This window comes from Pithys albifrons, chromosome 1, assembly GCF_047495875.1.
Source record: "Pithys albifrons albifrons isolate INPA30051 chromosome 1, PitAlb_v1, whole genome shotgun sequence".
Lineage (NCBI taxonomy): Eukaryota > Metazoa > Chordata > Aves > Passeriformes > Thamnophilidae > Pithys > Pithys albifrons.
In genome coordinates, this window is record NC_092458.1 from 76,165,871 (window position 1) to 76,179,709 (window position 13,839).

At 39.8% G+C, this 13,839-nt stretch overlaps 1 protein-coding gene across 3 annotated transcripts; it reads left to right on the top strand.

Annotated features, from left to right (window-relative positions):
- The first annotated feature begins 408 nt into the window (after nt 1-408).
- Nucleotides 409-13,617, top strand: FAM76B (family with sequence similarity 76 member B). Of its 3 annotated transcripts, none has more exons than XM_071555466.1 (10): nt 409-762; nt 866-930; nt 1,729-1,783; nt 3,181-3,336; nt 4,248-4,444; nt 6,454-6,501; nt 6,696-6,776; nt 7,444-7,576; nt 10,555-10,656; nt 11,336-13,617. In XM_071555466.1, the coding sequence occupies exons 1-10, from the start codon at nt 658-660 to the stop codon at nt 11,423-11,425; spliced, it is 1,032 nt and encodes a 343-aa protein (XP_071411567.1). In that variant the 5' UTR covers nt 409-657; the 3' UTR covers nt 11,426-13,617. The 3 variants fall into 3 exon arrangements, with proteins under 3 accessions (XP_071411567.1, XP_071411576.1, XP_071411557.1); XM_071555456.1 differs by having other exon boundaries at nt 410-762; nt 7,441-7,576; XM_071555475.1 differs by lacking the exon at nt 6,696-6,776 and having other exon boundaries at nt 7,441-7,576.
- The last annotated feature ends 222 nt before the right edge of the window (nt 13,618-13,839 follow it).

Consider the following 13,839-nt stretch of genomic DNA (forward strand, 5'->3'; position numbering starts at 1 on the left):
GACATCGCAGCCTACCAATAAGAACGGAGGAGCAGTGGTAAGCCCCGCCCCGTCCCCGGCTTAGAATTGAGTGACAGTTCAAGTTTCCAATAAAAAAAGAAAAAGGGCGCTGTTTGGCCAATGGAAGGGGCCAAGCCGAGGGAGGCGGGGCCACCCTGCTCTCTCCCGCTGGCGGTGGGGAGGCGGTGCGTGGGCCCGCGCGGAGGGAGGCGGGCGGAAGAGGCCGGCCTTTGTCAGCGGGAGCCGCCGCGGCTCGGCCAATCAGACCGCAGGGCGGCACCGGAGCTTGGGCCGCCCGCGGCGGGATTGGCGGCGGCGGGGCCGGCGGGGGCGGCGATTGGGCGGTGGCGTTCGAAGGCAGGTTTGGCGCGGGGCGGCGATTGGCTGCGCGGGCGCAGCGCGAGCCCGGGCCGGGGCGGAGGGAGGGAGGGAGGAGGGAAGGGAAGGGCGGGGGGCGCGCGCGGGTGACGCCGCCGCCGCCGCCACAGAAGGGGCCGCGGGCGGCGCGCGGGGCTCAGCGCGGCACCGGCACGAGACGGGACGGGACGGGGCGGCGGCGGCTCCTCCTCCTCGGCGGCCCCGGCGGCCCTTCCGTCCCTCGCCCCGGCGACACCTCCCCATTCCCCTCCCTCGGCCCGCCCGTGTCCGCCCCGCCGAATGGCGGCGGCGGGCGCGGCGGCCGCCCCGGCGCTTTATGCCTGCACCAAGTGCAACCAGCGGTACCCGTTCGAGGAGCTCTCGCAGGGCCAGCAGCTGTGCAAGGTGCGGGGCGGGGCGGCCCGGCCGGGGCTGCCTCGGGGCGGCGGGCGGGGGCGGTGCGCGGGGCCGGCAGCGCCGGACACTAACGCGGCGCTTCGCCCTGCAGGAGTGTCGCATCGCCCACCCCATCGTGAAGTGCACCTACTGCCGCTCCGAGTTCCAGCAGGAGAGGTACGACGGCCCCCGGCGTGGGCAGGAGCGGGTGGGCAGGAGCGGGGCCTGGTGGCGGCAGAGCAGACTGAGAGGGGGTCTCGTCAGTACACGCCGATACCTCAAAGGCGGGTGGCGAGAGGGGGGTGGTGACAGACACTGCTCAGTGGTGTCCAGCGGCAGGACAGCGAGCAGCGGCCAGAAACTAAAACACAAGAAGTTTCATCTCAACACGAGGAAGGGAAGCTATATCCAGGTGGGGGTTGGTTTCTTTTCCCAGGACAAGGGGGGACGGGCTCAAACTCTGCCAAGGAAAATTTAAGTTGGATATCAGAAAAAGATTCTTTGCAGAGAGAGTAATCAGGCATTGAAATGGCCTGCCCAGAGAGGTGGTGGATTCACCATCCCTGGAGGTTTTTAAACTGGGATTGGACGTGGCACTGAGTGCCATGATCTGGTAAATAGACTGGAGTTGGCCCAAGGGTTGGACTTGATGATCTTGGAGGTCTTTTCCAACCCAATCGATTCTATGATTCTATATTCACATTGAGGGTGGCTGAGCATTGGAACAGGGTGTCCAGTGTGGTCATGGAGTCTCCCTCTCTGGAGACATTCAGAACCCACACAGACACGTTCCTGTGTCACCCGCTGTAGGTGACCCTGCTTTGGCAGGGGGTTGGACTGGATCATCTCCAGAGGTCCCTTCCAGCCTGAACTGTTCCATGATTCTGTGATTCTGTTTGCCAGTTATTGCATGGAAAGAATGCCAAGGTGTGTGTTTGTTGCAGAATTCAATATTGTGCCGTTTTATCCTTTTAGCAAAACGAACACAATATGCAAGAAGTGTGCCCAAAATGTGAAGCAGTTCGGAACAGTGAGTAGGCTCTTGGTTTTAAAATCTGAAGTTAAGTTCATTCACGATTTAAACTGGAAAAAAAAAAGTTCTCTTGCAACTAATCTTATTTTTGGTGGGGGAAAGAAGTAAAAGCAAAGCTTGCCACTCAGACAGGTGATGGAAATGACTGACATCTCTTGATTTCGTGTGTGGGTTTCAGTTCCTTTTCCCAAATTGAAATCCATTGGGGTTGTATGTAGTTTAACAGTTCAGAATAATTTCAATGTAGCAATTTGTAACAAGGCAACATTATTTCACTCACCTACGAAGTGTTTCCCCTGTGTATTCTCCTAAGCACAGCTTGATGGCAGGAAAATCCTTAGCCTTCTCTGCTGTATTTTGAGTATTATTTGCATTCATGTTACTTTGTGTTTTCTCATACTGAAGTGAGTTTCAGTTCTGTTGTGAAAATGAATCTTTCTGTTATGTGATACATACATTGTATCTGAGCTGCCCTGCAGATATGGGTTTTCGGAGGTATCAAGATAATCTCATTGTGGAACAAAAGAGCATAATTTTTCTATGCTTCACATAAACCATAATAGATGAAATTCAACTTATTTGAGAAATGTAACAGCTGTTGTTATGCAGTCAGGCACTTTGTGAATGTATGTATAAACTGAACAGAGAAATACTCTCAAAATCTCAAAGTGTAGCAAAATGAATTGCCAGACATATCCAACAATGACTTCATCAGCAGTTCATCAAAAACAGGACTGCACTGAAGATAATCAGCCGTTTCTAACCCAAGAAAACTGACAGCAATTTTATTTTCTGCCACCATATTAGTTTAGTTGAGCGTATGATACAAAAGTTGATAACCTGACCTGATGGTACCTGAAGGTGGTTTTCAGTTGGTGGGGGATTTTTTTATTTGTTTTGATTTTTAGGTTTCCTGCAGAAGTGCAGGGATCAGGATACTCATCTTGGAACTGTAGGGTTATTGAATCCTCAAGTATGCAAGGGAGAGGGATGTCTTCAGAAACTTCCAGTCTAAAAAAATTACTTGATTACTCTTCTTTTAAAGTTTTTGTAAGGAGTTTCTTTAGTGATGTAGTAAAACTGAGAGAAAATGTCATCATATTTAAAAAATAAGAAAGCAGCAGACGCAGAGGTGAGTAATCAGATAGTTGTGTTTCTTTTCTTGAGCATGTGTCTGAGTTTTCATGAAAAGTCCAGACTGATTTTAACCACTGACAAAGCATCATTTTAGGAGAAAAGTTCATTACTAAAGATAGAAATGGTAGGGAAAAAGTTCTTTAAAATAAGTTTGATGAAGCCCTAATAGTTCCAAAGCTTCATTGTATGATTCGAAATATCTGTATTCTTTACAGGACATGCAAATGTATTGACTTCAATTCAATATTTTTTTTCAGCCCAAGCCTTGTCAGTATTGTAACATTATTGCAGCATTTATTGGCACAAAATGCCAGCGTTGCACCAACTCGGAGAAGAAGTACGGCCCACCTCAGACATGTGAGCAGTGCAAACAGCAGTGTGCTTTTGATCGAAAAGAGGAGGGAAGAAGGAAGGTAGGCTTTGTTCCACATCTCTAGTGGCTTAGGCTAACAATAGACAATGTTTCTCCTTCATAAGAGAAAGACTAACAGAAATGTATACTAAGTTCTCTAATATTAAAGTTGCTGAGCTGTGCTTTGCAGTATTTGAATTAAATTTTGTAATTTGACAGTTGTTATGTTTGCTGCTGAGCTAACTTACTTTAAATTAAATTACTCTGTCTAAAAATAGGCTTAAGTGTAAGCAGACAGTTGTAGCTGGGGAACAGAAGTTAAGCATCTGAACAGTTCCTGGTGCTTTGGCTGGTTCTTATCTATGTCCATAACTTGAATCTGTCACTTTACCTCGTCTGATGTGTTTGCCTGGCCTTAAAGTACAGCACCAGAGAGGTGGACTGCTCAGAACAGCCCTTTTTTGTTCAATTAAATAGCTTTGGTGAGTGCCACTCTCTCATTCCAGAAGATGCTGAGGAAATGACCTCAAAAGCCTCTTGACTGAACCTGAGAATAATGCTGTTTTTACAGAAGAATTTACTTGGTACCAGTAACATGTTGGCTGGACATCTTGATTCTGCCTGCAGTACAGTGGGTTGAGAGGGGGTAGAGGGTGTACCTAAACTAAAAGACATTTGTCATTTTAAAAAGTTACTGTCATTTCTCTGACATAGAGCAAGTCCAACATTTGCTGGGACTCTTTGTAGCATAACGTTAAATGGCATAAAGAAATGAGATAAAATTCACTTTACTAAAAGATAACTTGCATACATAGGAGAATACAGTAGTGATGTTTCATACCAAAGAGATGTCTGTGTTTTTCCCAAAGATAACAGATTAAATGAAACAAATTTTTCTTGCAAATACTGAGTACATCTCTATAGTGCAAGTGTACTTGGAAATAAACCCTGCTATAAATTATTTCCCAAAAGGTTGATGGAAAGTTGTTGTGTTGGCTCTGCACGCTGTCCTACAAGAGAGTGCTGCAGAAGACAAAAGAACAGAGGAAGAGCCTGGGATCTTCACATTCTAACTCCTCATCCTCATCTCTTACTGAGAAGGACCAGCATCATTCAAAACACCACCACCATCACCACCATCATCATCGTCACAGCAGCAGTCATCATAAGTAAGTATTTCAAAAATTAAAGTAGCTGTTGGTAGCTCTTCATCTGTGTTTGTACTGAGATAAAATCAAAGTTAGTAAGAAAAGCTTTTTAAAACATTGTGTCAAAAGCAGCATTAGAATGTTGTTCTTCATGGCCCATCAAAATCCTTGCTTCTTAAAAGTTGAACAAAGGGAGTTCAGCAAAAAGCAGGAATTCCTGGTGATCATCAAATTAGTTGATGTTAAAATTATAGAAAATAAACAAGAAAATAAGTAAAACTCTAGAAAAAACCTCACGGAGTGCCTACAGAAACAAGTTCCTTAGGGGTAAACTTGGAGTTGACTTTCTGAGCAGTAACTGCAGTGTGGTAACTGCTGTTTTACACACATTTAACGTGGAATAAAAGGTGTGTATTTGCAGTGAGCAGAGAACAGCTGCTTCATTCAGAATCCCCACTCTGACTTACTTTACGCCGAGTTGTTTGTGTGCAAATATTCACAGGTAAAAGGGGAAGCAGAAGCAATAGTGTGATTATCCTCGCTCTAGGACCAGGTTGTATCTCTTTGCTAGTTTTTATAATTAAATCTTGCTGGAATAGGCATTTGTGAGTGGCTGTGATACAGACATAGGGACAAAAGCCTGTCAGTTCAGTTACTGTCACTGATAACATTTCACATAGTTTTGTCCCATCTTCTGCAGCTTTTCTCAATATATCATCTCTGGGATACCAACCTTGACATACATACCCAATTTATTCAGTAATAAACCTCAGAATTCATTTGGGGCTTTTATGCTGGTATAGAAGTAGCCACAATTCCTGTTGTCACTGATAGGCTTATGGCAGCATAACTTTAGAACTACTTGTTTTTCTCTGTTGGATGGTGAATACTACAGCTGAAGTGGTAATGACCCTGATCTCAGACACACAGACACTTTCCTTCTAAGCCCCATGTTTCCAGTGTTTATGATTTTTCATCTTGACTGAAACTTGCCTGTCTAAGTGTGATTTAAAGATAGAAGCAAAGTAAACTGGAATTATATTGGGAATGAGGAAAAGAGAAATGCATATGCTTTTAAAAAAGAGAAAAATAAGGCTTGGATTTTTAGGAATTTGAAGAAAATTATTCTTGTCATGCAGAGACTTATTGTACTGTTCTGTTCTTTCAAATCTCTGCTGAAAATTGAGTTACAGCCAGTTAAATCTAGTGTAATGCATGTGGCAGAGGTATAGTAAAGATTAAATAAAAAAATTTAGTTCTTTACTACAGAATAGAGCTTCTGATATAATCACGAGTTGTACTGGTAAGTTTATCTCTATACAGATCACAATGTTACTGGTTTCCCACCTCTTTTTTTCTGTAGGCTGCCATGGGCCCATTGCTTCTGGTCCAATTAATGACTCTTTTTCCCTGTTCATTTCAGTTACTGTTAAGACCAGACAATGGAGACAATGAGGTAGAAATACAGATTCTTTGAACTACTTCACTCAATGCTATCTTCTACATTCTACTGTTCCTGTGTCAGTGCTCTTTATTAGTCGCTTTTGAAATGATTGAAAGCAAATTCTTACACCTGACAAGCACTTAGTTTCAGGGATCCAAGACTTAGCTTTGCTCTTACGCCGCCACATGAGTACTGCTTCAGGTAATGTTCACACGGCAATATGAGAATCCCAGAAGGGCTGCTTTAGACCAGCTTGCTGAGTACAAGATTAGCAATACAAAGTTCACAAAAATTGAGAGGTATCAGCAAAAAGATTTAACCATCAGTCTTGAAGTCTACCCCTTGTGATCTGCAGTAGTGTAGAACTTAGCCAAGAAATACTTTTATGACATCTTGACATGGTAAAGTGGGGTCAGGAATATGACAGATAGTATCAATGTCCAGCTGAAAATTCGGAAATGGTCACTTTTATATTAGGAAAAAAAATGGGTGGGAGGATTTTTCTCAAGTTACAGATACCATTCACATAAACTCTAGAAACAATGGTATGTTTGGTCAGTTACCAAGTACATTTCACTTATTTCAGAATCAGCAATCTGAGTCCAGAACAAGATCAGGGACTATGGAAACAGAGGTAAATATGATATTATTTATTAATTTTCATTTATCTTACAGTTTTCATTTAAAGAATTTCTTTTTTCTTGCATTTCTGGCTAGTCTCTAGCATTCTAGCTAGGAGCATGAGTTAGTTATTTTTTATGTACCAAATGGTGTTATTAGAGAGTTACATAGTATGAGCCTTTAGGTTTACATTTTGTTTGATTTCAGCCATAAATCCTCTGCAGCTATTCAGAATGAAACTCCAAAGAAAAAACCCAAACTGGAATCCAAGCCATCAAATGGAGATAGGTAAAGTTATATTTTTGTAAAGCTGAGCCATTTCAACCAAATAAAGTGCTGACTTGTGGCCAGTTGCTTTTTTTTTTTTGTCTGAAGATTGAGGGAGGTGGAACTATTGTCTAGTCAGATGCATTATTGGGTGGCATCTGAGTGTTGTCAGTCAATTAAATGACTATTAGCAGAAAACTAGCTCTGTTTTCCTGCCTTTAATTTGTTTGGGGCAAAATTAAGCAAAGCTTATGAACAAGGCAACAGTTGTCAACAAAATGGTATTCCCTGACATCGGTGTTTTATCAATTAGATGGCAGGGTTGAACATGCTGCTTTAAGCTGACCCAGTGTCTCCAGAATTCTTTTGGACCTTAATGTGGGAGACTGAATCTTTATTCTGTCTCTGGTCAAATAGTTGGAATAAAAGTTAAAAGTAGCTACTTCAGTCAAAAGGTATTTGTCCCCCTCAAAGCTAATACTGAATTATATTTCTGCAGGTGTATGTAATGTGTGCCTTTAGTAAGGTAATTTGCCAGTTGCATCCATGTCTGTCAGGTACATATTTTTTTGCATTAGTCCTTAAGGATGTTTACTGAATTATTAATTATACAATTTGAAATTAAAAACATTGTTTTTTTTCTTTGCTATTGATGTTGTAACTAACTGTTGTTTTTCACTTTTAGTAGCTCTATAAATCAGTCTGCGGACAGTGGTGGAACTGACAACTTTGTCCTCATAAGTCAGCTGAAAGAAGAAGTAATGTCACTTAAACGTCTTCTGCAGCAAAGAGATCAGACCATTTTAGAGAAAGATAAAAAGGTAAAAGTTTCACCTGCTTAGTAAGAACTGTGTAATTTTGTTTTCTATTTTGTAGACTCCTAAAAATGTCAAAACAATGAGATAAAAATTAGATGCAGTTGCTTTATATAGCAGCTAGTCAGATCTTGCCATTTAAAGAAGAAGTCTGGGACTTGCATATTAAGAATATATTTTGGCTCTAAGTCAAAGAGGAATTCATGTTCCTCACTTCAGCCATCTAGAAATTAGCCTGTTACTCTGGCTGCTTGGCATAGGTGATGGATTAAATTCCAGACAGTGGTTTGGACGCTTTATGAGTTCTAAACTGAGTCACGTCAAAGAGTAGTAACCATTCTGAGTTTACCATAGTTTTTACTTAGTTTTAAACTAGAGCAACTATAGCCATAGTAAGTCAATGTCCAATTTAAATGTATAGTGTATGAAAATTAAGTGTTTTGCTTTTATAAGATTGGTAGCATGTGTAGTGTAGGTTGTCAAGTCTGTGTGGTAGCCAGGGACTGAAAGAAGAGCTTGGATTAAATGGATGTCTGTTAGCAAAAGTGAAGTGAAATAGTCAGACCCAAGTGAAACTCCTGCAAAAGGTTCACCCTTCAAACAAACGAATGACTAACAAGAAAAGAGAAATAACTACAAATGCATACTTTTCTTTGCATTTATTAGAGCTTATTTCTCTGCCATCTGAATAACTAGATGCTTTTAACACATTGTAGCCGTGGCTCTGGAACATCTGTTCAGGATTGAGTAGGTTATGGAATTATATTAAAGATAATTTTACTGTATTTTCAAGTAAAAGTTTGATTGTCAGTGCTTGATGGCCTATCAGAACATTGATGGTTAAGAAAGACTCGTTCATCCTGAAAGGGAAAATGCTTCCACTCTTAAACCATAGTTTATTATCTTCATTTCTACACTTAGATGTGTTTTTTAAAGGATATTGAACCTATTTTCATTTATGTCACTTACAATATACCTAGTGTTGGAAGTACTTGCTATTTCAAGCCTGTAAGTGTTTAATGTGAAAGAGCTGAACAGTCTGTCATGGATTCTCTTTAGGTATTTTCTTCAAAGGATGGACATTAGGCCCAGATCTCTCTCTTATAAAGCCAGGAGAAGATCATGAGTCAGTAGGAAATTCACTTACCTCTTTTTATCTTTAATCTACTGGGCAAAGCTAACAAAAGGGGTAGGTAAGGAAATGTCACCTGCTTCTGCATAACCCTTGCAGTGACTTGTTTTGTGCTGTTTCCATAGGGAGAGCATCTAATAATTTTAATATCCCTACTGCTAAAACTATTTATTTGACCTCAGAGTTCTTTGAACTTCAAGATTCCTTCAGGCATGAATTCCTCACTTTCAGAATGTCACTTTCTACAGCTGCTGCAGGGAGGAGAAAAGCAGAACACACTGTACAATGTTTGCATAGCTGAAAAATTGACAACAAATGAATGCACTGCAGATTTTATTTTTTCAGAGGGTAAATTTGAAGACATGTTCTGGGATAAAAGCCTGAGCCAGACCTGTGGGAGATTCCTGTTGAGGTCATTTCTCAAGATTTGTGTAGGGGCAGCATTTGAGCAGTTTGGAACACTCCAAAAGAAAAACCTCTGAAACGTGTAACATGGCAACAAACAACTCAGTACACAACTTTACAGACAATCCTCATTCATCATTTTTTGTTATGAGTCAGGATGTCAGCCATGTCGTTATCAGTGCTTATTGTTTGCAGTACTAGCCTTGATTGTCTTTCTGCACAAAATGTTAGTGAGACACCAGAACATTACTGTGGAGCCCTGAGACTTGGTTATTAGGAGGGGACCAAAGTTCACTGAATGTTCACAGGAAGTGTGTTTGCTCATCTAGTTGCATAATTCCCTGGGGTGCAACACTACCACTAAGTTTTTTTTATATGTAGTGTGTGGTCCGTGTCTTTGCACTGGATCCCCTGTAATTTACAACAGCAATCTCTGTACAGTGAGGTATAATACACAATATACCATTGTATCAACACACCTGCACTTGACCATTTGATTGACAGTTCTTTTGAATATCTTCTTTCACTACATGTGATTTGACACTTACTAAGGTTGGTAAGAGCAGCCTCACTAGGCATTTTAGGAGTGCATGCTCTGGTTTGTTATGGCAGGCATCTTTGCTACCAGAGAGACTTCATTTCCTGCTAAATCCAAATCAACTGAAGAGGTTCAGAAGAGCCCTGTGAGTCTAAGATGCTTTGAAGAACTGAACTTTTTAAAGAAGTGATTCCTAAAACTTCTGGGTCCATGTAGAGCAAACTGTTCATAGTTCGCTGGGCTGCACATTCTTCCAGAAGAAGCATTCAGCCAGCACTTGGATAGTAGCACATACCACTCTTTAGAAACACCTGCCTATATGTGTGTCTCCTGGATCTCTGTCTCTCTCAGCAGAGACCCAGTGGCAGCAATACTACACCATACACTCAGAATTAAATCATTAGTTAAGTCATTGAAAGTACATGTTTCCAATAATGCAATTTAATTCGTTGTTACGGATCCCGGAACAGTGAAACTCTGGAGTGTGATCTGTTGAGAACAACTTGTAGCTTAAAAGGACACAGAAGAATCTTTTCTACTGTCTTTGTATGGAAGATTTTTCATGTGTTACCATACCATATAACAGGGATGTAACTCAAGATTATGATAAGCATCTCACAGCTGAAAGAGCAGCAAAGATTATAAATCATCAGTCTTGTATTTGAATTTTTTTTTAGCCTTCTTTATCCAAAATCCTGAGCAAACTATAAGAACGGCTGTTTTATTCATATGAAATAGCCATACATACTTTTCAAACTGCTTCTCAAGTGTTGAGCTGTTAATACTGCAATAGCAAATAAATACAAGTGTTCCCTGCGATTCCTGAGGCTTTTATAAATATTTCTCAGCTTGATTAGAATATGTACACTGTAGCATTTCAAGGAATCTTCATAGCATTTGTGTTTTCAGTTGACAGAACTGAAGGCAGACTTCCAGTACCAAGAGTCTAACTTGAGGACAAAAATGAACAGTATGGAGAAAGCTCATAAGGAAACTGTGGAACAGTTGCAGGTGAGTGATTGCTTATTAATACTTGACAAATACTTACTTCAGATGGAGTTTTGTGTTCAAGCTATTCAGTCAGCTTATTCACTCGGTGCAGTTCACTACAATGCAGTAGCACCAAGTTCTTGAATGGCCTTTGCCATGTTTAATTTTGAATGCACTGTACAGCAGTTCTTTCTGCAGCCAACAATTTCTATATGAATTAAACTCAGTCTAAGAATCGCCTTTGAACTTTAAAAGGTGGAGACTTACCTCACATACCTTCTCAAAGGTTATTTTTTTGTGTCTGTCCTCTGACAATTTATCAGTTGTCATTGGGCTATGGATCCAATTTAAGGGCTCAGCATTAACACATGGACAGTTAGACATCTCCTGTTAGAGCAGACTTTATCAGAAAGAAAGCCTGAATTAGTGGCCTTTAAATCACAGACTGAACAGACACTCAGTGCAATACTGGATCTCCTAAATTTTGTGGTACAAGAAATGTGGTTACTTTTTCTGTTAAAGATGGAATATGTTTATCAAAAAGCCTGTACAGATCTTTGAAAAGTGATCATTACCTTCTTTGGATATTCTCAGCATGTACATTTAGATTATTTGTTCATAAATGCAGTGGGAAATCAGTAAATGACACTACTATGGGAAACTCTTCACTAATTCATACTTTTTTTTATCTGTATTGCAGGCCAAAAACAGAGAACTGCTCAAACAGGTCGCAGCATTGTCAAAGGGTAAAAAGTTTGATAAAAGTGGGAGTATCCTCACATCTCCTTGAGAAACTGGTTATTCATGGGGTTTGCTACTCAATATACATTTGAGTAATTCTGTGAAGCCCTTAAAATCCTGTGTAGTGGAAAAAATATTTTTGCACACCAGATTAGTTGGCATGTTTCCTACATGTTTTTATAATTAATATGCAGCTTTTTTTAGTTACTGTTCAGATGAAATACTTCAACTGGATTGAAGAATGTTTTTATTTTTTTGATATTGGAAACTTCCTGCCAGCAATAGTATTAAACAATTGCATAGAGAACATAGCAGTGCTCTCTCTAAAAGGACAACACGCAATAACAAACTAGGTGTACTTTATACAAAGTAGCAACTGAGTCTTTTAAACTACATTATGTCAGCCAAAAGTTTATGAATCTGCAGTGACACTGAACACTGATTTCTGGCAACTGTTCTTTTACTTTGTATCAAAATATAAATTTAGAATGGAAATCCTGGTGCTCTCAAACTAAAAAGAGGCATATATGTATGTGTAAATACAACTGTAATGGTTATATTCTTAGTTACAACAAGTAATTAGTGTTTTACATTCTTGTGATAGGGATTGACTGAAAGATTATCTATTGTACAGTAACAGAGGCAGTGTGGTTTTTGTAAGATTTACTGTAGATTTTTCTTGCAAGTGCCTTTCTCCAACTGTTTATTTATAGGAATGTTGGTATTTTGTACATAAGGTTTTTATGTTTTAAAATCATGTTTAATAAATGTTTTATGTAAATATAAATGTGTGTACAGAGGAATCTGAAACAAAGATCAAAGTGGCTAGTGCAGTGCTCAAAGCAGCATTAAGAGCTAGCTAGCTAATTGATGGACAGTGAATATTGGCTTTAGATAACCTTTGTAGCTTGTGTCTGTGAGGTGTAGAATTTTGTTAGTGCTGCTCATGCCAAACACTTCCTGAACAACAAAAAAAGATTTGTCACACTGGAATTTTGTGGTTTGTTTATAAATTTTCGCCATTTGGCACAGCACCAATTTTAATACCATAGCAGACATTGTTCTCCCCATGTTACATCCTTAGCCAGTGATACACACTCACAGTTTTAAAAGCATTTATTTCCTTACCATTGCCTGATTTAATGTACTTAGCTGTCACTTTGGTGATTCTTCTTAATGAATTGCAAGACTCACATCTCCCAGTAAAGATACACAATGAGAAAAGAGTAGCCAAAACTAATGGTCTTGAAATTAAGGGAGTGAATGTAGTGTCACAGGGTGGGTTGTTTTAATGTTTTAGGTGGATTTTGATTCTAAATTATATCAGTTTAAATTTAGCTCTGCTCCCAGTAGACATTAGTCATATTCAGAAATTTCTATTAAACAATAATTCAGTATTCCCCAAGGTCTCTGTTCAGGAAGGTAAGTTATGAATCAGCATTAAGGGAAGTAGACTTACATGGGTGAAGGTTAAGGTCAACTCGGGGTACTGACTGGTAATAGGGTAGCTGTTGGTATTTCAGTAAGCTTAATTGTGTAAAAGCAGCTACATATTTTTAATTAAAGAACTAAAGTTTATAGTCCTTTGGCTGTTCACCCAGGTACTGAACTACGAATACCTTTTTGAATAGTTCAAATGAGTTCCAGCAGTGACAGACTACTGAAAAATAAGAAAAACTCAAGCTACCTTGTTTCATATGGTATACTTGTATTTTTATACCCTAAAATCAACTTTGTATGTTTACAAATGCTCTTCTTTAAATTTGCTGAACTAGGGTAGAAAATGCTACTATCCTTTGGAGTTGTTATTAATCTTTTTAATATACAAATGTATGACTTTTATTAATTCAGAAATAGTATTTGGATCATTTTTCTTTCAGTTGAATGGTGACCCATGTTCAATGAAATTGGTTTTAAAATGCAGACATTCATAACAAAATGAAATGTTTGAATTATGATTACTTAATGATAGCAGTTCAAGCTGTAGTCAGGACATTTTAAAGAAACAAACCCATGTTCTGTATTAGAAGTAATTGACTTTATAAATCCCAGTCAGAAAAAATTTTAGGGGCTTCACAGTGTTTCGTTGTAATTAAATACCTGTGGGTTTTCTTCCATAATTTAATTTTTAACATGAGTTTTAAAAAGTTATTAACTAGCCATCTGAATCCTGGTCCTAAGAATCATGTCCTGGAGCTGTAGATTATTGACATAATAAACTGATGATGTTCTTTAAATGTGGATCTGCAAGAAGATTGTTGTACTGTATTGTGCTTTTTAGCCTGTTTCCAGATGTTGATTAGCATTGACCAGTAATGGCCATTTTGGCTCAAGTTATTTATGTATTTTAAGCCTGTGCATATTGCGGCCCCCTTTTAGATAGTATGTCTGAATCCTTGTTCTGCAGTGAAGCTGTTCAGCTGTCCACATGTATAGACTATTGAAATACTGTACTGGCACACA